The sequence below is a fragment of the Dipodomys spectabilis genome, unplaced genomic scaffold (assembly GCF_019054845.1).
Source record: "Dipodomys spectabilis isolate Male_0828 unplaced genomic scaffold, ASM1905484v1 ptg000175l, whole genome shotgun sequence".
NCBI classification, from domain to species: Eukaryota; Metazoa; Chordata; class Mammalia; order Rodentia; family Heteromyidae; genus Dipodomys; species Dipodomys spectabilis.
This window is the reverse complement of record NW_024870852.1, coordinates 10,611,215-10,634,813: the sequence shown is the minus strand read 5'-3', so window position 1 is coordinate 10,634,813 and position 23,599 is coordinate 10,611,215. Positions and strand designations below refer to the sequence as shown.

At 47.6% G+C, this 23,599-nt stretch overlaps 1 protein-coding gene across 2 annotated transcripts; it reads left to right on the top strand.

The window, feature by feature from the left end:
* Positions 1 to 1,751: 1,751 nt before the first annotated feature.
* On the top strand, positions 1,752 to 22,961 carry Commd7 (COMM domain containing 7). 2 transcript variants are annotated; one of them, XM_042694466.1, is made up of 9 exons: positions 1,752 to 1,882; positions 9,766 to 9,816; positions 9,914 to 10,016; positions 18,249 to 18,305; positions 18,388 to 18,425; positions 19,002 to 19,092; positions 19,272 to 19,321; positions 21,545 to 21,593; positions 22,648 to 22,961. In XM_042694466.1, exons 1-9 carry the CDS (start codon positions 1,799 to 1,801, stop codon positions 22,722 to 22,724), a joined length of 600 nt encoding a protein of 199 aa, XP_042550400.1. In that variant the 5' UTR covers positions 1,752 to 1,798; the 3' UTR covers positions 22,725 to 22,961. The 2 variants fall into 2 exon arrangements, with proteins under 2 accessions (XP_042550400.1, XP_042550399.1); XM_042694465.1 differs by having other exon boundaries at positions 9,763 to 9,816.
* Positions 22,962 to 23,599: the final 638 nt, after the last annotated feature.

Sequence of the window (23,599 nt, the reverse complement as noted above, 5' to 3'; positions counted from 1 at the left end):
GGCTCATGCCTATAATCCTAGCTACTCAAAAGGCTGAAATCTAACCAATCGTAAGTGACTCATGCCTGGCCTGTAATCCTAGCTATTCAGGAAGCTGAGATCTGAGGATTATGGTTCAAAGCCAACTCGGGCAAGAAAGTCTGAGACTCTGATCTCCAGTAAGCCAATAGAAAACCGGAAGTGGCACTGTGGCTTAAGCAGTAGAGCACTTGCCTTGAGCTGAAGAGTGCTGGGCCTTGAGCTGAAGAGTTTTGGGACAGTGTCCCCAAGGCCAGAGTTCAAGCCCCAAGACCGATTTAAAAAAAAAAGGGGGGGGGCTAGGAAGGGGGCTCAGTGGTAGAGTACTTGCCTTACATGCTTGAGGCCCTGGGTTCGATTCTTCAGCACCACATAAGCAGAAAAAAAAAAGCCAGAAGTGGCGCTGTGGCTCAAGTGGTAGAGCACTGGCCTTGAGCTGAAGAGCTGAGGGACAGCGCCTAGGCCCAGAGTTCAGGCCCCACGACCGGACCAAAAAAAAAAAAAAGGCTGAAATCTGAGGACTGAGGTACAAGGAAAATCCATGAGATTCTTATCTCCAATTAAGTGTCAAAAAGCCCAAAGAAGTGGAGCTGTGGCTCAAGTGGTAGAACAATAACTTCCAGCAAAATTACTTCTTGGGGATGTGGTTCAAATGATAGTAGGAGTAATGCCTAGCTAGAAGAGGCCTTGAGTTCAATCCCCAGTACGTCCAGGATTTAAAAAAAAAAATCCAAGGCAGAATTGCTTTATAAATCTACTGAGCTCCCATCCTGCTCCAAAAACTTCAAATGTTTAAGTGAGTCACACAACTTTCCTAAGCCTCAGAACAAACAGCCTCATCGTTTTGAGCCAAAGGTGGATGGCAGTTAGGTGTGTGTGTGTATGGGGGGTGGAGGGGAGGTGTTCATTTGTTTATTTTTGCTGGTATTGGCTGTTTGTATGTACTGAGACTTGAATGATGACAAAGGAGAGTGTGAGGCCTTGAGTTCAAGCCCTATTACCAGCATACACACACGTGTGCACACACAGACACACACGTGTCTGAGGCCTGCCACGGTTCCTCTCCCTCCCCCATCTCAGAGATCTCCCGGGCCACCTGACCACTTGCACCATTACAGCTGTTTGCTGAGTCAGATTCCTCTCCTCTAGATGTGCTTTAAGTATGGTTACTAGGAATTGGTTGGAAGTTTCCAGGCTGCGTCCCAGGCTGGTCTGTTCAGCCACTGGGTGCAGGACCAATTACTGGTGTTATCCCAACCCCTCCAGGTGATTCTGATGCCTATGGGAGTGTGAGACCCACCACTTTGGCTCTCCAGGGACGAGAACAGAGCCCTGGGATCCATGCCAGGGCGAAAAATAGATGTATACACGACAGACAGACAGACAGACTGCTGAATGCGACTATCTTTCGCACAACCAATACAAGCTAATAGCGAACGTTTGGGAGCATTGCCGAATGCCTGTGGACGATGGGGACTGCCGGCCGGCCTGGGCACCCGGCCGAGCTCTAATAGGCTTCTGTAGGATGGACACAGTTAAGCCGCCACCCCAGGTGTCATTTTACAGACAGTGAAATCGGGGCTCAGAGAAGCGCTATCCAGGATCCCCGGGCAGTGCATCCCGCCAGCGACGCCCAGCCCCGCGCGGCCCGCGGCTTCGGGGCGGCGGCGGCCGTGGCGAAAGTGCGGCTGCGGAAGCGCAGTGCAGCCGGCGAGGCGGGCGGAGGAGGAAGCGAGCGCGGCGGCCTGCGGGGCGGCGGCGGGACGCGCGTCCGGGCGCCATGGGCCGCCTGCACTGCACGCAGGACCCGGTGCCCGAGGCCGTGGGCGGCGACATGCAGCAGCTGAACCAGCTGGGCGCACAGGTGGGACCCGCCGAACTGGACGGGGCGGGGCCGGGGTCCCCGCGCTTAGGGGTGTCCGCGACGGCAGATCGAGAGCGTCTGGGGGTGCGGTTGGGGGTGTGAGCTGGGCTTCGGGAGGACCTGGGGGAAATGGATGGGGTCCGAGGGTTTTGAGAGAGCAAGATGAGGGGTACGGCCCGGAGGGGAAGGGCTGTTAGGGAGCTGAGGAGTTGGGAACCAGGCTGAGGCCGGGGGGAGGGGGGGGTCAGGGAGGGGAGGGGTCATCCTGGCCCGGGCAAGTAACCAGGAGGGCCGAGGAGGGCCGCCGGGGCCAGGCCAGAGTGGGATCTGGGGCGGGGCTGGCGGCGTCCGGGGACCCCGCTGGCGGCCACACCCCTGGCAGGCCAGGGCTGGAAGCTTCTCCTCGGTTCGGGCTGCCTGCAGCCGGGGCTTGCCGCCTTGGGGCACCCTGCTTCGCTGCTGCCCGTGATCTCTTTCTGCTCGCTGGGTTACCATGTGATTCTCACCGCCACTGTAAAGCGCTGGCTTATTTCTCTGGTGGGTCCTAAACTCCCCAAAGGTGGGATCTGTCTCTTCCTGTCCCTGTCTTGTCCCCCACAACACCCTCCACATTTGTAGGTATGCTTGATGAATTTCTTAAAAGCAACTACTTTTTATTTTTATTTTTTGCTTTTTTTTTGTTGCCAATACTGGGGGCTTGATCTCAGGATCTCAGGACTCCTGCTCTGGCTTAGCTTTTTTTGTTGTTGTTGTTGGTCGTGAGGCTTGAACTCTGGGCCTGGGCGCTGTCCCTCAAGCTCTTCAGCTCAGGGCTAGCACTTTACCACTTGAGCCACAGCGCCACTTCTGGCTTTTTCTGCTTATGGGGTGCTGAGGAATCCAGGGCCTCATGCATGCAAGGCAAGCGCTTTACCACTGAGCCACCTTCCTTCCCAGCCACCCCTCCTCTTTTTTTTTTTTTCCTCAAGATTGCCACTTTATCACTTGAGCCATACTTACACCTCTGGCTTTTTGCTAGCTAATTGGGGATAAGAGTCTCATGAACTGGCTTTGAACCATGATGCTTGGATCTCAGCCTTCTGAGTAACTAGGATTTCAGGGTGAGCTGCCATGCCCCACCCCCCCCTTCAAACTATTGTCTTATAAAGTAATTGTATCCATGATTAAATGTGTGGAACATATTCTAAGCCAGCATTGTCAAGTAGAAATACATTGCCAGCCAGTAATTCCGTACTTTCTAGTAGCCACATTTAAAAAATAAGACAGCCAGGTATTACACTGGAGGCTGAGATCTGAGGATTGTAGTTTATAGCCAGCCTAGACAAAAAGTTCCTGTGAGACTCTTATCTCCAATTAACCACTCAAAAACAGGCAGTAGAACCATAGCTCAAAGTTGTAGAGCAAAAAGAGCTCAGGGACAACACCCAGACCCTGAGTTCAAGCCCTATGACAGACAAAAAATAAAAATAAATAATTATGGGGCTGGGAAGGTGGCTCAGTGGTAGAGCACTTGCCTTGCATGCTTGAGGCCCTGGGTTCGATTCCTCAGCACCACATAAGCAAAAAGAAAAAAGCTGGAAGTGGCGCTGTGGCTCAAGTGGTAGAGCGTTAGCCTTGAGCTGAAGAGCTGAGGGACAGCGCCCAGGCCCAGAGTTCAGGCAACACGACTGGACCTCCCCCCCCCAAAAAATATAATAATAATTAAAAAGAGAAGCAGGATGATGGTACACCAGACCAGGCTACTTGTCAACCTGTGACTCTAGCACAGCATTTATCTAGCATGTCCATGGCCCAGGCTTCTATCCTAACATCACAAAAAATCAAGAACAAATGGAAAATCTCTCTCTCTCTCTCTCTCTCACTTGTTTTCCAGTCCTGGGGCTTGAACTAGGCCTGGGCACTGTCCCTGAGCTCCTTTGGCTCAAACCACAGAGGAGCCACTTCTGGCTTTTTCTGTGATTAATTCAAGATAAGAGTTTCACAGACTTTCCTGCCTGGGCTGACTTTGAACTGCAACCCTCAGATCTCAGCTAGGATTATAGGCATAAGCCACTGGGGCCAGCTGGAAAATTGATTTTATTTTATTTTTATTTTTTTTTGGGTCCGGTCATGGGTCCTGAACTCTGGGCCTGGGCGCTGTCCCTTAGCTCTTCAGCTCAAGGCTAGCATTCTACCACTTGAGCCACAGCGCCACTTCTGGCTTTTTTCTTTTTGCTTACATGGTGCTGACGAATCGAACCCAGGGCCTCAGGCATGCAAGGCAAGCGCTCTACCACTGAGCCACCTTCCCAGCCCTGGAAAATTGATTTTAATATATTTTCTTTCTTTCTTTCTTTTTTTTTTGTCGGTCGTGGGGCTTGAACTCTGGGCCTGGGCACTGTCCTTCAGCTCTTCAGCTCAAGGCGAGCGCTCTACCACTTGAGCTACAGCGCCACTTCCAGTTTTCTGGTGGTTTATTGGAGATAGGAGTCTCAAGGTCTCTCCTGCCTGGGCTGGCTTTGAACCTCAATCCTCAGATCTCAGCCTCCTGAGTAGCTAGGATTACAGGCGTGAGCCACCAGCGCCCGGCTGATTTTAATATATTTTCTTTAACCCACTATAACTAAATATCATTTTAACATCTAATCCATGTTCAGGTATTAATGAGATATTACTTTTGGGGGGTGGTGCTGGGATTGAATTCAAGGCCTTTGGCATGTCAAAATACATTCTACCTCTGAGCTCCATCCCCAATCCTGCTATTTTACTGGGGCATATCTCACACAAATAGTACATCTCAAATTAGGCTGGCACTTGTGGCTTTTGGTCACAGAATTACACAGTACAGTTTCACGTGCTCTGTGTGTGTGTGCATGTGTATGAGTGACTATATGCGCACACACACCAGTTCTGGGTTTAAACTCATGGCCTGTGTGCTGTCCCCAAAGTTTTTTTGCTCAAGGCTAGTACTCTACCACTTGAGCCACAGCACCACTTCTAGCCTTTTCTGAGTGGTGTTTTGGAGATAAGAGTCTCACAGACTTTCCTGCGCAGGTTTGCTTTGAACCATGATCCTCAGAACTCAGCTTCCTGAGTAGCTTTGATTACAGGTGTGAGCCACTAGCATCTGGGAGCTTTGTGGTTTTAATGAAAAGTGCTTTCAAGGAACAGCTTTGTCTAAGTGTATCTGGAACTCATGTGAAGGATACATTTCTTGAAGTGGAATTGCTAGGTCAAGAGCAGTGATTATTTAAAAGTTAAACATATATTATAACATTGTCCTCTAGGCAGGTTGGCCAGTGCTTCCTGGGGTCACCATTATGTGGTGTGTGTGTCCTTGTACTGTCACCAGCACTGGTGTCTTCCCCAAACTTTTGTTTTTACCGACTAGATAAGTGAAAAATGCTATCTCCATGACCAATTCCATCCCCTGATCTAGATTGACCTGGACTATCTCTCCATCTGTTTGCTGTTGGGAATAGTTAAGATCTTGCTATGCTAGACAGTCTTGGGCTGTGAGCTTTCCTGGCAGAGACAACTATTTGAAATGATTTATTGAACAAATTCCCACTGTGCAGCACAATATTTAAGATGTGAGAAGACAAAGCTATGCAAGGAACTTTCTCCACCCAGGCAGTCAGTGTTCCCTACTCTGGGTGGGAGTTCTAGGTGCCCCCAGGCAAGCTTCCAAGAGGCAGCCTCAGAAGTTGACAATCTGGATAGTTTGCTTTGCTTTCTTGCTTTCTTTTTCTTTCTTCTCCTGCAGTGCGCCCCCCTCCCCCTCCTGCCATGTTTCTTGGTCTTTGGGTTTATCTCTGTTCCTCCTTGGGGTTCTTGAAGTGCTGGGGAAATCCTTCAGTGTGCGGTTTGCTCCTGATAGGCAAGAGTTTTTGAAAGGTGTGTGTGTGCACTCTCCCTCTCTCTCCTTACCCCTCTTTCTTCTCTCCCTGGGGTGGCTTTTCTGTGTATGTGAACCCAGGGCTTCATGCATGCTAGGCAAGCACTCTACCACTAAGCCACATTCCCAGTCCCTCGCGCTCTCTTATATTGGACTTAGGGCTTCAAGCTGTAGCTCAGCTTTATTCTCTGAGTTGGTTCCAGCTTTTTTTTTTGTCAGTCATGGGACTTGAACTCTGGACCTGGGTGCTGTCCCTCAACTCTTTAGCTGCAAGGCTAGCTTTCTACCACTTGAGCCAAAGCGCCATTTCCATTTTTCTGGTGGTTTATTGGAGATAAGAGTCTCACAGACTTTCCTGCCTGGGCTGGCTTTGAACCATGATCCTCAGCTCTCAGCCTCCTTAGTAGCTAGGATTACAGGTGTGAGCCACCAGCGCCCGGCAGGTTCCAGCTTTTTGCTAGTTAATTGGAGATATGATCTCATGGATTTGTCTGTCTGGGCCTGGAACCTCTGTCCTCAGATCTCAATCTCCTTAGTAGCTGGGATTAGAGCCTCTAAATGGATTCTTTCCCTCCCTCCCCCTTCTTCTTTTCCTTCCACTTCTAAAACATGACATAAAAGCATATGCATTTCTCACATACAGCACGAAGTTTTGAGGTACTTGTATAGTGTGAAATGGTTAACTCTTGCTGACCACCAGCCCATCGTTACCAGATTTGCCATGAGAACACTTGATTTCTACTCTGCATTTTCCAAGACATATAGTCACATGTGCCACAGGATAAATCCTTTCATATCACTTCTGTTTAGCCAAAATTATACACCAGTCCCTCAACACCATTCCTGTTTTTATTTCTACTTTTTAGATTTCACATATAAGTGAAATCATATGATACGATTTGTCTTTCTGCTATCTTCCTTATTTCAGTTAATGTAGTGTCTTCCAGGCTCATTTGTGGTGTTGGAAATGACAATATTTTTTAATGGGTAAGGAATATGCTGTTGTATGTACACACCACCTGTTCTTTATCCATTCATCAATTGATAACAACTTAGGTTGATATCGTATCTTTTCTTCTGAATAGTTACTGCCATAAGCATGGAAGGGCAAGTATCCCCATACACTGAATACCTTTCCTCCAAATATGTACCCAGTGGCAGAATTGCTGGATCACATGGTGTGTGTGTGTGTGTGTGTGTGTGTGTGTGTGTGTGTCCGTGTGTGTCCGTCCTTGGGACTTGAACTCAGGACCTGGGTGCTGTCCCTGAGCTTCTGTGTTCAGGGCTGACACTACCACTTGAGTCACAGCTCCACTTTTGGCTTTTTGGTGGTTGATTGCAGGTAAGAGTCTCACAGACTTTCCTGCCTGGTCTGGCTTAGAACAATGATCCTTAGAACTCAGCCTCCTGAGTAGGATTACAGCCACCAAAGCCCCACTTTCTTTGTTTCTTTTTTGAGCAGGGCCTCTAACTGGAGGTCCTTTTGCTACAGCCTCTCCCAGGTGCTACTATTGCAGAAGTTAACCGCCACACCTGGCCTAGATCCCTTTCTTATGGGGTGGGGGGCGCCAGGAGAGACTTGATATCTGGTCTGGGCTTTGTAGAATAAGGGGGTGGAGATAAGAGATGGAGATAGCAGTAGATAACAGCAAACAGACCAGGTTAGTTAGTTTACAGCCTCTCTGGAGAAGAATGTGTGAGGTGAGACTTCACAAAGGGATTGGAGTTGAAGCTTAACTAGGTAGAGCCTTGGAAATGGAAAAGTGATTGGGGATCTAATTAGCCTCCCCATTCATTTCAGAAAGCCTGGGGCTGGGAAGGTGGCTCAGTGGTAGAGCACTTGCCTTGCATGCCCCTGAGGCCCTGGGTTCAATACCTCAGCACCACATAAGCAAAAAGCAAAAGACTGGAAGTGGCACTGTGGCTCAAGTGGTAGAGCACTAGCCTTGAGCTAAAGAGCTGAGGGACAGCGCCCAGGCCCAGAGTTCAGGCCCCACAACCGGACCCAAAAAAAAAAAAAAAAGTTCAGAAAGCCTTAAGTGGCTTGGGAAATGCAGTTGTACTAAGACCTGATCATTCTACATATTTGCAGGGGTGGGGGAGGAGTAAAGGAATAATTTAAAAATAAATAAAACTGGGGCTGGGAAGGTGGCTCAGTGGTAGAGTGCTTGCCTTGCATACATGAGGCCCTGGGTTCAATTCCTTAGCACCACATAAGCAGAAAAAGCTGGAAGTGGCGCTGTGGCTCAAGTGGTAGAGCACTAGCCTTGAGCTGAAGAGCTGAGGGACAGCGTCCAGGCCTGGAGTTCAGGCCCACGACCGACCAATAAATAAATAAAACTTCCAAAAGATTTGAGACACATGTTTCCACACGTCCTGGGCTGTTTGCACTATGTAGAATCAGCAGATTTACAAGGCTGATACCCTATGTCCTATATAGTGGGGGAAGAGGCCCCCAGTTTAACACTGGTTAAAGTGTTTCCAGGTAATGTTGAGGAAGTTTAAAGAAACCTATCCTATGCCCTTGGCTCAGGAGGAGAAATCCTTGCAATTTCTCTGCAAGATAGTTTAGCAACATTGTTTCCAAACTTTAAAAGCATTATATATAACCCCTCCATTTAAGATTGTGTGTGTGTGTGTGTCTGTGTGTGTGTGTGTCTGTGTCTGTGGAGGGGGTGGTTCAAAGCATGTCTAGTTGATAGAGCACTAACTAACAAATGAAAGCAACAGGTACAGAGTTCTAGTCCTGGTATGGCTCCTAAAAAGAAAAAAAATTATGTGTATGTTGCTGAGGAGTCCAGAGGCCCAAGAATGTTAGGCAAGTACTTGACCTAGAATCCACTTTAATAAAATAGCTGAAAGCATTCTTGTAGGTGTTGCCAAAATAAAAAACCTGAGTGAGGCACTGGTGAGTCAATCCTGTAATCCTAGCTACCCAGGAGGCAGAGGTGTGAGTATCACAGTTAGAAGCCATCCTGAGCAGTGAAGCCCATGAGACTTGGCTCTAATTAACCAACAGAAAGCCACGAGTAGAGCTGTGGCTCAAGTGTTTAGAGTGCTGGCCTTGAACAAAATAATTCAGGGACAGCATCTAGACCCTGAGTTCAAGCTCCAGTACAGGCACCATGCTTTCTTCTTCCTCTTCCTCTTCTCCTCCTCCTCCTCCTCCTCCTTCTTCATTATTATTATTATTATTATTTGGTGCTGGTCCTGGGGCTTGAACTTGTGGGCCCTGTCCTTGAGCTTTTTTGCTCAGGGGTAGTGCTCTACCACTTGAGCCACAGCTCCACTTCTGGCTTTTTGTGGAACTTAATTGGAGATTTGTAGATAAGAGTGTCATGGACTTTCCTGTGCCTGGGCTAGCTTTGAATCATGATCCTCAAATCTCAGCCTCCTGACTAACTAAAATTACAAGCCTAAGCCATCAGTGCACTGCAGGAGCTATTCCTAATGTTGCTGTGATTTCCCCTTTTTGAACCATTTTATGTTTGTCTATTTGGACCCTAGATGTATGTGTTTTCTGTACTGGTGACCACTCTTACATTCTCTCTAAAATGTCCATGTTGGGGCTGGGAAGGTGGCTCAGTGGTAGAGTGCTTGCCTTGCATGCCTGAGGCCCTGGGTTTGACTTTGCAGCACCACATAAGCAAAAAGAAAAAAGCTGGAAGTGGCGCTGTGGCTCAAGTGGTAGAGCGCTAGCCTTGAGCTGAAGAGCTGAGAGACAGCGCCCAGGCCCAGAGTTCAGGCCCCACGACCGAACCCCAAAAAAAACAAAAACAAAATAAAATGTCGATGTTTTTTGGACAACATCCTGATGCAACTGTGTTGACATTAGTTTGTTGTGTGTGTCTGGAATATTTAACTTCGGGATGATTGGGCAAGCAGGCAGTCAGGCAGCAGCACCTTCTGAAACTCCTCTCCCAAAGATCTGTAGGTGAGTGGGCCGTGGTGCACTGACCCAGGAGTACATGTTTTGCTGATGCTCTTTGTGTTTCTCTTACAGAAGTTCTCAGACCTGACCGACGTGCTTTTCCACTTCCTCACTGAGCCCAAAGAGGTAAAGTGTTTTGTGATAAGGAATTTCTGAGCTTGGGGACCTCAGCCCTGGGAACTCAGAGGGTGAAGGCTTGGTTTGCGCTCTTCCCTCCCTGCAGGTGGAACAGTTTCTGGCTCGGCTCTCCGAATTTGCCACCACCAATCAGATGAGTCTCGGGCCCCTCAAAAGCCTCGTGAAGAGTCTCCTCCTGGTACCAAATGGTGAGTATCCTCCAGAAAAAGATGGCCAGAGACTTTACTGAACCTTCCTATAGTCAGACCACTGACCACAGAAGCATGCTCTGGGCCGTGAGCTGGGGAGTCAGATGAAGCACACGTGGGAAGCTCTCACAGCCCAGAGAAAGAAACCAGCGATGTAGAGGTGCCACAGTCAACCCTCCATATGCTTAGCTTCCAGGTCTGTGGATTCAACCAGCCAAGGATTAAAACTACTCAAAAAGAATTATATCTGAAACCAGGCACCGGTGGCTCATGCCTGTAATCCTAGCTACTTAGAAGGCTGAGATCTGAGGATCACAGTTCAAAGCCAACCTGGGCATGAAGTCCGTGAGAAACTTACCACCAAAAAAACAGAAGTAGAGCTGTGAGTCAATGTGGTAGAGGGCTAGCCTTGAGCAGAAAAGCTCAGAGACAGAGCCCAGGCCCTGAGTTCAAGCCCCACCAAAAAAAAAAAAATGTATCTGTTGTATTTGCACTGAACATGGATATTTTCTGCTAATTATTCCCTGAACAGCAGTGTAGCAACTACTTGTGGCATCTATGATGTGTGAGGCACTGTAGGTGACCTAGAGACAATGCCAAGTGCACAGGAAAGTGTGTGGGGATCACATGCAGATGCCGTGTCATATTACATAAGGGATGTGAATACCTGTGGGTTTGGGATTCTGGGGGTCTTGGGACCAGTCTCTAGAGGATACCCAGGGACAACTGAGTAACATAGCTAAGATGCTGTGTGCAGAGTGACACAGCACAAAATTCATTTCCCAAACGGTTCTCTTCTTCTCTTCACAATACAGAATTCTTTTTTCTGGTTCTAGAGCCTTGAACTCAGAGCATGGGTCCTGTCCCTGAACCGCTTCTACTCAAGGCTAGTGCTCCACGATTTGAGCTCCACTTACAGCCTTTTCTGAGTAGTTTATTGGTGGTGAGAGTGTCATAGACTTTCCTGCCTGGGCTGGCTTCAAACCATGGTCCTCAGCTCTCAGCTTCCTGAGTAGCTAGGATTATAGGTATGAGCTCTTAGCACCCAGTGGGAAAGAAACTATTTCTAGTTTCTTTAAGTAGTTGTACAAAGGGTTTACCATCCAACAAATCACTTTATAAGCACAATGTATCTTGATTGATGTCACCCCTTTCATCATTCTTCCCCCCATATAGAAACTTTTATAATCAGACATAGCTCTTCTTCTGCCCCCCCCCCTCCCCCAACTCCCTGCAGTGCTTGCTGGGGATTGAATCCAGGGCCTTGTCCATACAAAGTACTCTACTACTACCAGCTACACACCTACCCCAAGTCAGTCCATGATAGATTGGAAATAAAAAGATAGGTCCTTGGGCTGGGAATGTGGCTTAGTGTCGAGTGCTTGCCTAGTACACATGAAGCCCTGGGGTTTGGTTCCTCAGTACCTCATACACAGAAGAAGCTAGAAGTGGTGCTATGGCTCAAGTGGTAGAGTGGTAGCCTTGAGCAAAAGACCAGGCATGAGTTCAAGCCCCAGGACTGGCAAAAAAAAAAAAAAAAAAAGCTGGGCATAGATGGCTCACTCCTTAATCCTCGCTACTCAGGAGGCTGAGATCTGAGGATCGAGGTTCAAAGCCAGCCTGGGCAGGAATGTCTATGACACTCTTTTTTTTTTTGGTCTGGTCATGGGGCCTGAACTCTGGGCCTGGGCGCTGTCCCTCAGCTCTTCAGCTCAAAGCTAGCGCTCTACCACTTGAGCCACAGCGCCACTTCCGGCTTTTTTCTTTTTGCTTACATGGTGCTGACGAATCGAACCCAGGGCCTCAGGCATGCAAGGCAAGCGCTCTACCACTGAGCCACCTTCCCAGCCAGTCTATGACACTCTTATCTCCAATAAACCACTCAGAAAACTGGAAGTGGCATTGTGGCTCAAGTGGTAGAGCGCTAGCCTTGAGCTGAAGAGCTGAGGGATAGCACCTGGGCCCTAGAGTTCAAGCCCCATAGCCTACCGAAAAAAAGGATAAGTCCTCCCTCATCACAACTTTTTTTTCTACTCTAGAGATAATTTTCTTTTTCTTTTTTTTTTGTCAGTCATGGGGCTTGAACTCTGGGCCTAGTGCTGTCCCTCAGCTCTTCAGCTCAAGGCTAGCGCTCTACCACTCGAGCCACAGCACCACTTCCAGTTTTCTGGTGGTTAATTGGAGACAAGAGTGTCATAGACATTCCTGCCCAGGCTGGCTTTGAACTTCCATCCTCAGATCTCAGCATCTATTTTTTTTTTTTTTGGTCGGTTGTTGGGCCTGAACTCTGGGCCTGGGCGCTGTCCCTTAGCTCTTCAGCTCAAGGTGTTTGTGTGTGTGAGAGAGCGACAGAGAGAGAGAGAGAGAGAGGGGAGAGAGATCCCCCCACACACACCCTCCTGGGGCTGGTAGTAAAGCTTAGTAACAGAACATTTGCTTATATTAACAATGATCAACCTATCACCAAATTATTTAAATTATTGCATTTGTACCTCCCTACCTCCCTACTGCTCACTGGTCTCCAACCGGGTTTTTTTTTTGCCAGTCCTGGGGCTTGAAATCAGGTCCTGGACACTGCCATTGAGCTTCTTTTGCTCAAGGCTAGCACTCTACCACTTGAGCCACATTTTGTTTATGTGGTACAGAGGAATGGATCTCAGGCTTTCATGCATGCTAAGCAAGCACTCTATCACTAAGCCACATTCCCAGCCCCTCCAACCTCCATTATTTTAGCTTTTTTTTTTTTTTCCCAGGGCTGAGGACGGAACCCAGGGCCTTGCACGCACCGGGCAGGCGCCCTTCCGCTGGGCTAAAACCCCCAGCCCCCCTCCATTATTTTAAAGCAAGTTCCTAAATACCTATTATCTGTCTCTGAAAGATATGCACTAGCCATTATCATATCTAAAAGGAAAATATGCAGTCTGAGAGCAAAGTGCAGGGTTATCTCCTGCATTGTAAGTACCTCCGGCCACTTCCCCTCTGGATTGGGGATTCCCACAGGCCTGACCTTGCATTTGGTTGCTGCGTGGCCTCCTGCACTCACTACCTTCCCTGGCAACACACCTGTCTACCTGGCCCAGTGACCTTGAGCCAAGTTCTTAACCCTATCAGACTTAGTTTCTTCAGCTCTGAAACTGGTAAAACATTGTTTACGGGATGGGGTAAAATGGTAAATGTAAAGTGGTAGCTGTATGTATATTATCTGCTGGATAGAACCCCAGGTTGCCTAGCAACAGCAGCACTATTGAGTTTGCTTTTATTTTGATACTTAGCAAGGATATGGCCCTGTGGGTGATTGGTAAGTGATTTTTTTTTCTTTTTTTTTTTTGTTTTTTTTTGTCTGAACTCTGGGCCTGGGTGCTGTCCCTCAGCTTTTCAGCTCAAGGCTAGCACTCTACCACTTCAGCTACAGCGCCATTTCCAGGCTCCTTGAACTCAGGGCCTGGGCACTGTCCCTGAGTCTCTTTGTGCTCAAGGCTAGCATTCTATCAACTGAGCTACAGCTCCACTTCTGGTTTTTTGAGTGGTTAATTGGATAAGCATCTCATGGGGACTTTTCTGCCCAGGCTAGCTTCAAAAAATGATCCTCAGATCTCAGCCTCCTGAGTAGCTAGGATTATAGGTATGAGTCCCTGGTGCCCAGCTTGAGCTGGGATTAACTAAGGGACTGTACATGGTAGGTAGGAGTTAATTGGATAGTCTAGGAAACAGTCCTTTCCCCAGAGCCTGCATGGAGGAGGTTTCCTGGGGTTGGGACTTTTTTAAAATTTCACTCTGGCTTCCTTGCTCCATCTGATTTTAGAGATAAAAGATTTCCTCTCTTTGTTTAAAGGATTGATTTCTCAAGGCACCGCAGCCTTTAGGATTGTTTTCCTGGAGCGAGATGAGGGGTAGGAACTGGAGCTTCCAGTGTATATTCTGGACACTCCCTCCATAGCAATGGATGGCTTCTTGGTGATTAAGCAGTGGAAATGGTTTTGGAGACAGGGCAGTGGGAGGGGTGCAGGAATAGGAAGAAGGGTAAGTAAATGTGGTGATTGTATTCAATGTACATCATGTAAAAATAGAATATGTAACTTGAGGGTAGGGATGGAAGGGGGTAATGGGGTAGACTGAAGGAAGGGGTGACATTGACCAAGAAATGTACTTAAAAGCTGACTTATGGAATTATAGTCTCTTTGTACAACTACATCATCACCATCATCATCCATCATCATCATCATCATCATCTTCATAGTAAATGAGACATTTTTAAGTGATTGCCAAATTTTGATAGCTGCAGCCTGAAGTTTAAATATTAAGAAGTCCAGGATGCTGCCCACCCTTCCTCCGCCCTCCCCTCAGGAACCGAGGCTTAAAAGCAGATGGAGCAGGCCAGTGGGGAGTTACGCAGGCTTCTAAGGGGAAGCCAGGGTACCCTTGTAGAGGTGACTGTGAGCTGTGGTGGCCAGCCCATTCAACCCATCTAGGCTACTGCATGGACACTGATTTCTTAAGATAGTGATCTCCAATGGAGCTTGCTTTCTTGGTTGCTTCCTTTTTTTTTTTCCTGTCGGTCATAGGGATTGAACTCAGTCCCTGAGCATTTTTGTTCAAGGCTAGTGCTCTACCATTTTGAGCCAGAGCACTTATTTTTTGCTTCCTTTTTTTGTACTAGGGATCGAACCCAGGACATTGCACTTACTAGGCAACTACTTTGTCACTGAGCTACATCCCAACTCCAGTGGAGCTTTTTGTACAGATGGATATGGCCTAGAATCTACTCTGTCTACTCTAGTGCTTGTGTCTATGTGGCTTATTCAAGGGGTTTCTACTTATTTAATTATTTAGATGCCAATCCTGGGGATTGAACTTGGGGCTTGAGCACTATCCCTCAGCTTTTGTGCTCAGGCTAGCATTTTACCACTTGAGCCATAGCTCCACTTATGGCTTGTTTTGTTTTGTATTGTTTTATTTGTTTGTTGTCGTTCATGGGACTTGAACTCAGGGTATGTATGAGCTCTGTTCCTGAGCTCTTTTCCTCAAGGCTAGTGCTCTACCACTTTGGAGCCACAGCACCACTTTTAGTTTTCTGGTGGTCAATTGGAGAGTTTCATGGAGTTTTTCCTGCCCAAGTCCTGCCCAGGCAGGCTTCAAGCTGCAATCCTCAGATCTCAGCATCCTGAGTAGCTAGAATTACAGGTATGAGCCACCAGCACCTGGCTAGGGGTTTCAGTTAACATGTCCATTAATGACTACAATCCATCTTGATCAATGTCATCTCTTCCTTGACTACCCCCTCCCATCTATCCCATCCCCACCTCTCATCAAGTTACCTTGCTTTATTTTCACAAACGTACATTGAGATTTGTGCCTGTATTTGCCCTCCTATCTTCCCTCCATCTGTTCCCTTTCTTTTATCCCTGAGCCTGCAAACCAGACACATTTCAGTTTCCTGGTTTCCATTTGTCCATGTTGTTCATGGCTACCCACCCCTGTGTATGCCATATTTTCTTTTTTTTTTTTTTTATTGTAAAGATACTGACAGAGAGGTTACAGTTACAGGAGTAAGGTAATGAGTACATTTCCTATCGAGCATTGTTACCCCCTCCTTTGTTTTCCCCTACCATCCCATCCCTTCTCTCCACCCCCCCCAAGTTGTAAAGTTCATCTTCAACATAGTGTCTTGGGGTGGGGGGTAGAAGATGGGAAGGGATGGTAAGGGGAAACAAAGGAGGAGGCAACAATGCTTGATAAGAAAGGTACTCATTACCTTGCCCATGTAATTGTAACCCCTCTGTACGGTATTTTCACAATAAAACAAAAACAAAACAAAACAAAAAAACATAGTGTCTTATATATCTCATTGTTACAATGGGTCAACCTGTATCCTTTTTTTATTTTGTTGGTCCTGGAGCTTGAACTCTGGACCTGGGCACTGTCCCTAAGTTCTTCAGCTCAAGGCGAGCCCTCTACCACTTGAGCCACAGTGCCACTTCTGGTTTTCTGGTGGCTAATTGGAGATAAGAGTGTCACAGATGTTCCTGCCTGGGCTGGCTTCGAACTGTGAACCTCAGATCTCAGCCTCCTTAGTAGCTAGGATTATAGGTGTGAGCCACTGCCACCCGTCTGGCTGTAGTAGTTCTTGACTGGAGTGAGATGAAACCTCAGTGTTGTTTTGATTAGCATTTGCTTCATGGCCAGGAATACTGAGCATTTCTTTATATATTTATTGGCCATTTGTTCTTCTGAGAAATGTCTATTTAGCTTCTTTACTCATTTGTTAATTAAGTTATTGGGGGGTAGTTTTTTAGACCTCCTTGTATGTTCTGATCATTAGACCCTTGTCAGATATAATGCTAGCAAAGATCTCTCATTCGGAAGATTTTTTTAGAGGCTCTTCAGAAGCTTTTTGGTTTGATGCAATCCCATTTATCAATTCTCTCTCCTATTCATGGAGCCCCTGGAATTTTATTCAGGAAGTTCCTACATAGTCCAATTAGTTCTAGTGTTTTTCGTTTGTCTTTTGATTTTTGTTTTTGTTAGTCATGGGGCCTGAACTCTGGGCCTGGGCACTGTCCCTCAGCTCTTCAGCTCAAGGCTAGTCCTCTACCACTTGAGCCACAGTGCCACTTCCGGCTTTTTCTACTTATCTGCTGCTGAGGAATTGAACCCAGAACCTCATGCATACAAGGCAAGCACTCTACCACTGAGCTACCTTCTCAGCCCCTCTAGTGTTTTTTTTGTTTTGTTTTTTTTGTCAGTCGTGGGGCTTGAACTCTGGGCTTGGGCACTGTCCCTGTGCTCTTTAGCTCAAGGCTACCACTTGAGCCACAGTGCCACTTCCGTTTGTTTGTTTTTTTTTTTTTTGGTCCGGTCCTAGCACCTGAACTCTGGGCCTGGACGCTGTCCCTCAGCTCTTCAGCTCAAGGCTAGCACTCTACCACTTGAGCCACAGCGCCACTTCCGACTTTTTTCTTTTTGCTTATGTGGTGCTTAGGAATCGAATCCAGGGCCTCATGCATGCAAGGCAAATGCCACTGAGCCATCTTCCCAGCCCCACTTGCGGTTTTCTAGTGGTTTATTGGAGATAGTGTTAAGGACTTTCCTGCCCGGGCTGGCTCTGAACCATGATCCTCAGATTCCCAGCCTCCTGAGTAGCTAGGATTACAGGCGTGAGCCACCAGCACCCAGCTCTAGTGTTTTTTTCTACCTTTCTAGTAATAGTTTCAAGGTTTCAGGCCTTACATTGAGGCCTTTGATGCACTTTGAACTGATATTAGTACAAAGTAAAAGATAAGGATTCAGGGCTGGGAAGGTGGCTCAGTGGTAGAGCGCTTGCCTTGCATGCCTGAAGCCCTGGGTTTGATTCCTCAGCACCACATAAGCAAAAAGAAAAAAAAAGCCGGAAGTGGCGCTGTGGCTCAAGTGGTAGAGCGCTAGCCTTGAGCTGAAGAGCTGAAGGACAGCGCCCAGGCCCAGAGTTCAGGCCCCATGACCGGACCCCAAAAAAAAAAAAAAAGATAAGGATTCAATATGGAATTGTAATTTTCTTCATTTATTTTGAAACAGGGTCTCTAACTCCTGCATTCAAGTGTTCCTCCTAGCTCAGCCTTTGAAGTAGCTGGAACTACAGGCACAAGCCACTATGGCCAGCTTTTTTTTTTTTTTTTTTAAACAGTCCTGTGGCTTGAACTTAGGGTCTAAGCACCCTAAACTTCTTTTGCTCAAGGCTAGTGCTCTACCACTTGAGCCACAGCACCACTTCCGACTTTTTCTGTATATAGGTACTGAGGAATTGAACCCAGGGCTTCATGCATGCTAGGCAAGCACTCTACACTAAGCTACATTCCCAGTCCCCTATGGCTAATATTTATTGAATTACGATGAAAATGTTAGTGGTCTCACACAACAAGTGCTTTACCAGGCTGCCATCAAGTCTTCCTCTCCCCGGCTTGCCCCTCCACACCCTCCTTACCCTTTGCCCCAGTAATCTATAGCCACACTCATTCTTCTTAATTATCATCCCACAACCTTTCTGTGGTCTCTAGTCTGTGCACCCTCCTTGGAGATTAGTGGTGGGTGGAGAGAGTAAACCTGCAGCTAACAAGCACGTTGTCTTGCCCGATTCCCAAGTGCATTTTCTCCCCAGCTGGCTGGACACCTTCATGGAGCCTTTGTAGCTCTGTGTCATAGGAGCTGTCTCTCTGATACGGACTGTGCACTCATTCCATGATTTCTCCCTGCCTCCAGGTGCCTTGAAGAAGAACCTCACAGCAGAACAGGTCCAGGCAGATCTCATAACTCTGGGTAGGTCATTTACACAAGGCTGACCTGGGAGCAGGCCTCTGGGCTTTAAATTATGTTAATGAATCCTTCTGTTCTCTTCCAGGTCTTAATGAGGAGAGAGCCACTTACTTTTCTGAAAAGGTATAATTCCTCTTAATCAAGGTTAAGATCGTTGACTTGTATTTCATGGAAAGAAAAGTGTGGAAAATGCTGAGCAAGACAAAAGCCTCATCACCTCTTTGCTTTGGTTTCATACAAACAACCCTCATGCTGCTTTTAACCAGCACTGCTTAATATAGCTCTCATTTTCCCCCTCTGAATTGACTGAATAGCAATGTCATGCAGTGTATATTCCAACATGAATGAGGTCTTAGAATGCAGAGAAATGCCAAGGCAGGAAAGCCCATAAGACTCTTATCTCCAATTAACCACAAAAAGCCAGAAGTAGAGCTGTGGCTCAAGTGGTAGAGCACTAGCCTTGAGCACAAAAGCTTACAGACAGTGCCCAGGCCCAGATTTCAAGCTCCAGGACCAGCAAAAAAGAAAATGCAGAGAAAACATTGGATTCTTTAGCCCCTGATTCTGTCATGTGGGCCTAGCCCTTGGTTCCGTTCTTCCCACTATATGCATGAACCATCAACATGGCTGTTGGGAGCAGAATGAAGACGGGGACATCTAGCCCCTTAGGATGACTTTACCTCCTTGCTTTTGTTCCAGTGGAAGCAGAATGCGCCCATCCTGGCACGACGGGCCATTGGTCAGACCCTGATGATTAACCAGCTTATCGATATGGAGTGGAGGTTTGGAGGTAACCAGTGAGAGCCAGTCCTTGTGTGGGGCTGGCCTGGGGGTTGCAAAGGCTTTTGGAGACCCTGGGTGGGAGGATACTTCCTTAGTCTCAAACAGGCTGCCTGTGGACCACCTGAAAAATTGGGGTCTTTGGGGAAAGTCATCAGTCAGTCACTTGCTATGTTTCTTTCGTTACAGTGACATCAGGGAGTAGTGAATTGGAGAAAGTGGGAAGTATTTTTTTACAAGTAAGTCTTATCTGCACGGGGAGATTTTTGAATTGTTTAAAATTGGTTAGGGGCTGGGAATGTGGCTTAGTGGAAGAGTGCTTGCCTAGCATGCATGAAGCCCTGGGTTCAATTGCTCAGTACCACATACATAGAAAATGCTGGAACTAGCACTACGGCTCAAGTGGTAGAGTGCTAGCCTTGAGCAAAAGAAACTCAGGGACAGTGCCCAGGCCCTGAGTTCAAGCCCCAGAACAGGCAAAAATAAATAAATAAACAAATAAAACAAAAATAGAATAAAATTGGTTAGGGTTAAGATGAGGGTCAAATAGTAGATTGCTTACCTACCCAGCAAGAAAACCCTTAGTTCAAGCCAGGAGCCTGTAATCCTAGCTACTCAGGTAGCTGAGACCTGAGGATCACGGTTCAAAGCCAGCCTGGGCAGGATAGTCCGTGAGACTCTTTTTTTTTTTTTTTTTTTTTTTTTTTTGGTTGGTCATGGGGCTTGAACTCTGGGCTTGGGCGCTGTGTCTGCACTCTTCAGCTCCAGGCGAGCGCTCTGCCACTTGAGCCACAGCACCACTTCCAGTTTTCTAGTGGTTTATTGAAGATAAGAGTTTCACAGACTTTCCTGGGGCTGGGAGGGTGGCTCAGTGGTAGAGCACTTGCCTTAAATGCCTGAGGCCCTGGGTTTGATTATTCCTCAACACCACATAAACAAAAAGAAAAAAGCCGGAAGTGGCACTGTGGCTCAAGTGGTAGAGCACTAGCCTTGACGCCCCTCTTGTGAGACTCTTATCTCCAATAAACCAACAGAAAACTAGAAGTGGTGCTGTGGATCAAGTGGTAGAGCGCTAGACTTGAGTTGAAGAACTAAGGAACAATGCCCAGGCCCAGAGTTCAAGCCCCATGACCCCCCCACACACACCAGAAAAGAAAACCCTTAGTTCAAATGCCATTACTGCCCCCCCCACCCCTGCCCCCCCCCAAAAAAAATTGTTAGATCCAGGTATGGTGGGGTACTCATGTAATCTTAGTGTGAGGATTGAGATTTGAGACCAGTCTGGGCCACATAGCAGCACCCTATCTCAAAAGTAAATAATTCGCTGTGTGCTGGTTGCTTGTACCTATAATCCTAGCTGCTCAAGAGGCTGAGATGTGAGGACTGAGGTTCGAAGCCACAAGAAAGTCCATGAGGAGCTGGGAAGGTGGCTCAGCGGTAGAGTGCTTGCCTTGCATGCATAAGGCCCTGGGTTCGATTCCTCAGCACCACATAAACAGAAAAAGCCGGAAGTGGCGCTATGGCTCCAGTGGTAGAGCGCTAGCCTTGAGCTAAAGAGCTGAGGGACAGTGCCCAGGCCCAGAGTTCAGGCCCCATGACTGGCAAAAAAAAAAAAAAAAATCCATGAGACCCAGCAAAAAGTCATTAGAGAGCTATGGCTAAAGTGAAGGAACAGGAGCTGGGAAGGTGGCTCAGTGGTAGAGCGCTTGCCTTGCATGCCTGAAGCCCTGGGTTCGATTCCTCAGCACCACATAAGCAAAAAGAAAAAAGCCGGAAGTGGCACTGTGGCTCAAGTGGTAGAGCACTAGCCTTGAGCTGAAGAGCTGAGGGACAGCGCCCAGGCCCAGAGTTCAGGCCCCATGACCGGACCCAAAAAAAAACAAACAAACAATAAAGTGAAGGAACACCAAGCCGGGTGCTGGTGGCTCACGCCTGTAATCCTAGCCACTAAGGAGGCTGAGATCTGAGGATTGCGGTTCAAAGCCAGCCCGAGCAGGAGAGACCGTGAGACTCCTATCTCCAATAAACCACCAGAAAACCGGAAGTGGCGCTGTAGCTCAAGTGGTAGAGTGCTCGCCTAGAGCTGAAGAGCTAAGGGACAGCGCCCAGGCCCAGAGTTCAAGCCCCATGACCGACAAAAAAAAAAGTGAAGGAACACCAGCCTTGAATGAAAAAGCTCAAGGACAGTGCCCAGGCCCTGAGTTCAAACCCCAGTACTGGTACCAAGAAAAAAAAAAAAAAGGAATAGAATTACTGGTGGTGGCGATGCAGCCTGCTTCTGTGTGGCTTTCGAGCTGGTACCCATTGATCGTAGCTGTGGTGGAGCCCGGGTAGGGTAATGTTAACTTGTTCCAGATACTGGGATGATTCAGTGCTGATTACGTGAAGGGGTCTGGGGGCGAGGGGGTTCTCTGTCTAGTTAACATTTTAATTTAAGTGTTTTCTTTCTTTTTTGTAACCAGCTAAAATTGGTGGTCAAGAAAGGGAACCAAACTGAAAACGTGTATATAGGTGAGTCAGAACTCTGCCACATGCCCTTCCACTTCCCTGCGCTGTCCTCAGCAGCCATAAACATCCCTTCCAGAGACAGGGACATCACTGCTGTGGAATAGCCAGTCTACTCCTTTCCTCTCCTACAAGATGGGTCCGGATGCGATTGAGCCACAGCTCAAGTGGTAGAATTTGAACCCAAGCCCTTATTATATTAGTTCATCCCCAGGACTGTCAAAACATAAAGATTATGCCAGGTGCTGGAGGCAGGAGTATCATTAAGCTGCCCCCAGGGTAGAAACCTCAGTAGAACAACTTTTTTGGAAGAAAAGAATGGTGGGGCAGTGGGCTGGGAAGGTGGCTTAGTGGTAGAGTGCTTGCCTAGCATGCATGAAGCCCTGGGTTTGATTCCTCAGTACCACATACACAGAAAAGACCAGAAGTGGTACTGTGGCTCAAGTGGTAGAGGGCTAGCTTGAGCAAAAAAAGCTCAAGGACAGTGGCCAGGCCCTGAGCTCCAGCGCTAGCTAGGACTAGCAAAAAAAAAAAAAAAAGGCTTGGATTGAAGGCCAGAAGCTCTTGTGGCACAAGTCACATTGGTCCTCCTAAAGGACGTAGGTATTTGCTTCTCAATACCTCACTCTTTTCTGGAGAGCCTCTGTGTTTTTTGGTTTTTGTTTTTTTTGCTGGTCATGGAGCCTGAACTCTGGCCAGGGCACTGTCCCTCAGCTCTTCAGCTCAAGGCTAGCGCTCTACCTCTGGAGCCACAGCGTCACTTCGGGCTTTTTCTGCTTATGTGGTGCTGAGGAATCGAACCCAGGGCCTCATGCATGCAAGGCAAGCGCTCTACCACTAAGCCACCTTCCCAGCCCCTCTGTGTTCTTTATTGAGGACATCTGAGCTGCTTGGCTAGGTGAGGGAGTAGAACTCTTGCCTAGCATGCACAAGGCCCTCCTGAGTTGGGGTTCTGTCCCCAGCACTAAAAAAGAAGAAAATCTCTGGGTGGAAATGAATTTTCTCGGGAAATTCTGCGGAGTTGGGAATACTCACTGCAGCTGAACTCTTCTCTCTGCAGAATTAACCTTGCCTCAGTTCTACAGCTTCCTGCATGAGATGGAGCGTGTCAGAGCCAGCATGGAGTGCTTCAGCTGACCCCCGGCCCTGCAGGTCCCTGGCTTCTTCCCTGGTGACTGTTCCGAAAGGTGCCTTCCTCAGGCTTGTGGCCACCTTGTGGGGAGCCCAGGTGCAAAGAGTTCCGGAAAACAACAGGATTAAGTAGTAGCCCAGCACAGTCCCCAGTAAACTTCAGGAACCAACTCCGCTGTCTCTCAAGACAGGCTGTTGCCCTTCCTGACCCTGCTCCAAGTAAAGAAATGGAGCCACGGTCCAGATCACAACACACCAACTAGGATACAGATGATGGAGCCAGAGGCCTCCTGTCTAATCCTACATGCTCCATCCCCATTCCTAACTTCATCCTGTTGCATGGCAAGAAGGCAGACATTTTGGGAATTTTGAATTGCCTTAGCTTATTTTTGGCTTCAAGTGACCACCTCTGTTGATTAGATGATGAATTAAAAAAAAAAAAAGTTGTAAAGAAAGGTCTGATTCAGTTGTCTTTTTACATAAAATGCCCTCTAAAGCAGAAAAGTGAGTTTGAGGCCATCTTGGGCTATACAATAAAACCCTGTCTCAAAAAAAAATAAAAACAAGGGCTGGGAAGGTGGCTCAGTGGTAGAGCGCTTGCCTTGCATGCCTGAGGCCCTGGGTTCCATTCCTCAGCACCACATAAGCAAAAAGAAAAAAAAAAAGCCGTAAGTGGCGCTGTGGCTCAAGAGGTAGAGCGCTAGCCTTGAGCTGAAGAGCTGAGGGACAGCGCCCAGGCCCAGAGTTCAGTCCCCACGACTGGACCCAAAATAAATAAATGAATAAATAAATAAAAACAAGAGCCAGGCACTGGTGGCTCACACCTATAATCCTAGCTACTCAGAAGGCTGAGATGAGGATCGCAGTTCAAAGCCAGCCTG

Excerpts from the sequence above, each read along its gene's own strand:
- Commd7 (XM_042694465.1), top strand. The coding sequence starts at position 1,799 with ATGGGCCGCCTGCACTGCACGCAGGACCCGGTGCCCGAGGCCGTGGGC. Across the intron at positions 1,883-9,762 it reads TGAACCAGCTGGGCGCACAG|AAGTTCTCAGACCTGACCGA; the intron begins GTGGGACCCGCC and ends TTTCTCTTACAG. Across the intron at positions 9,817-9,913 it reads TCCTCACTGAGCCCAAAGAG|GTGGAACAGTTTCTGGCTCG; the intron begins GTAAAGTGTTTT and ends CCCTCCCTGCAG.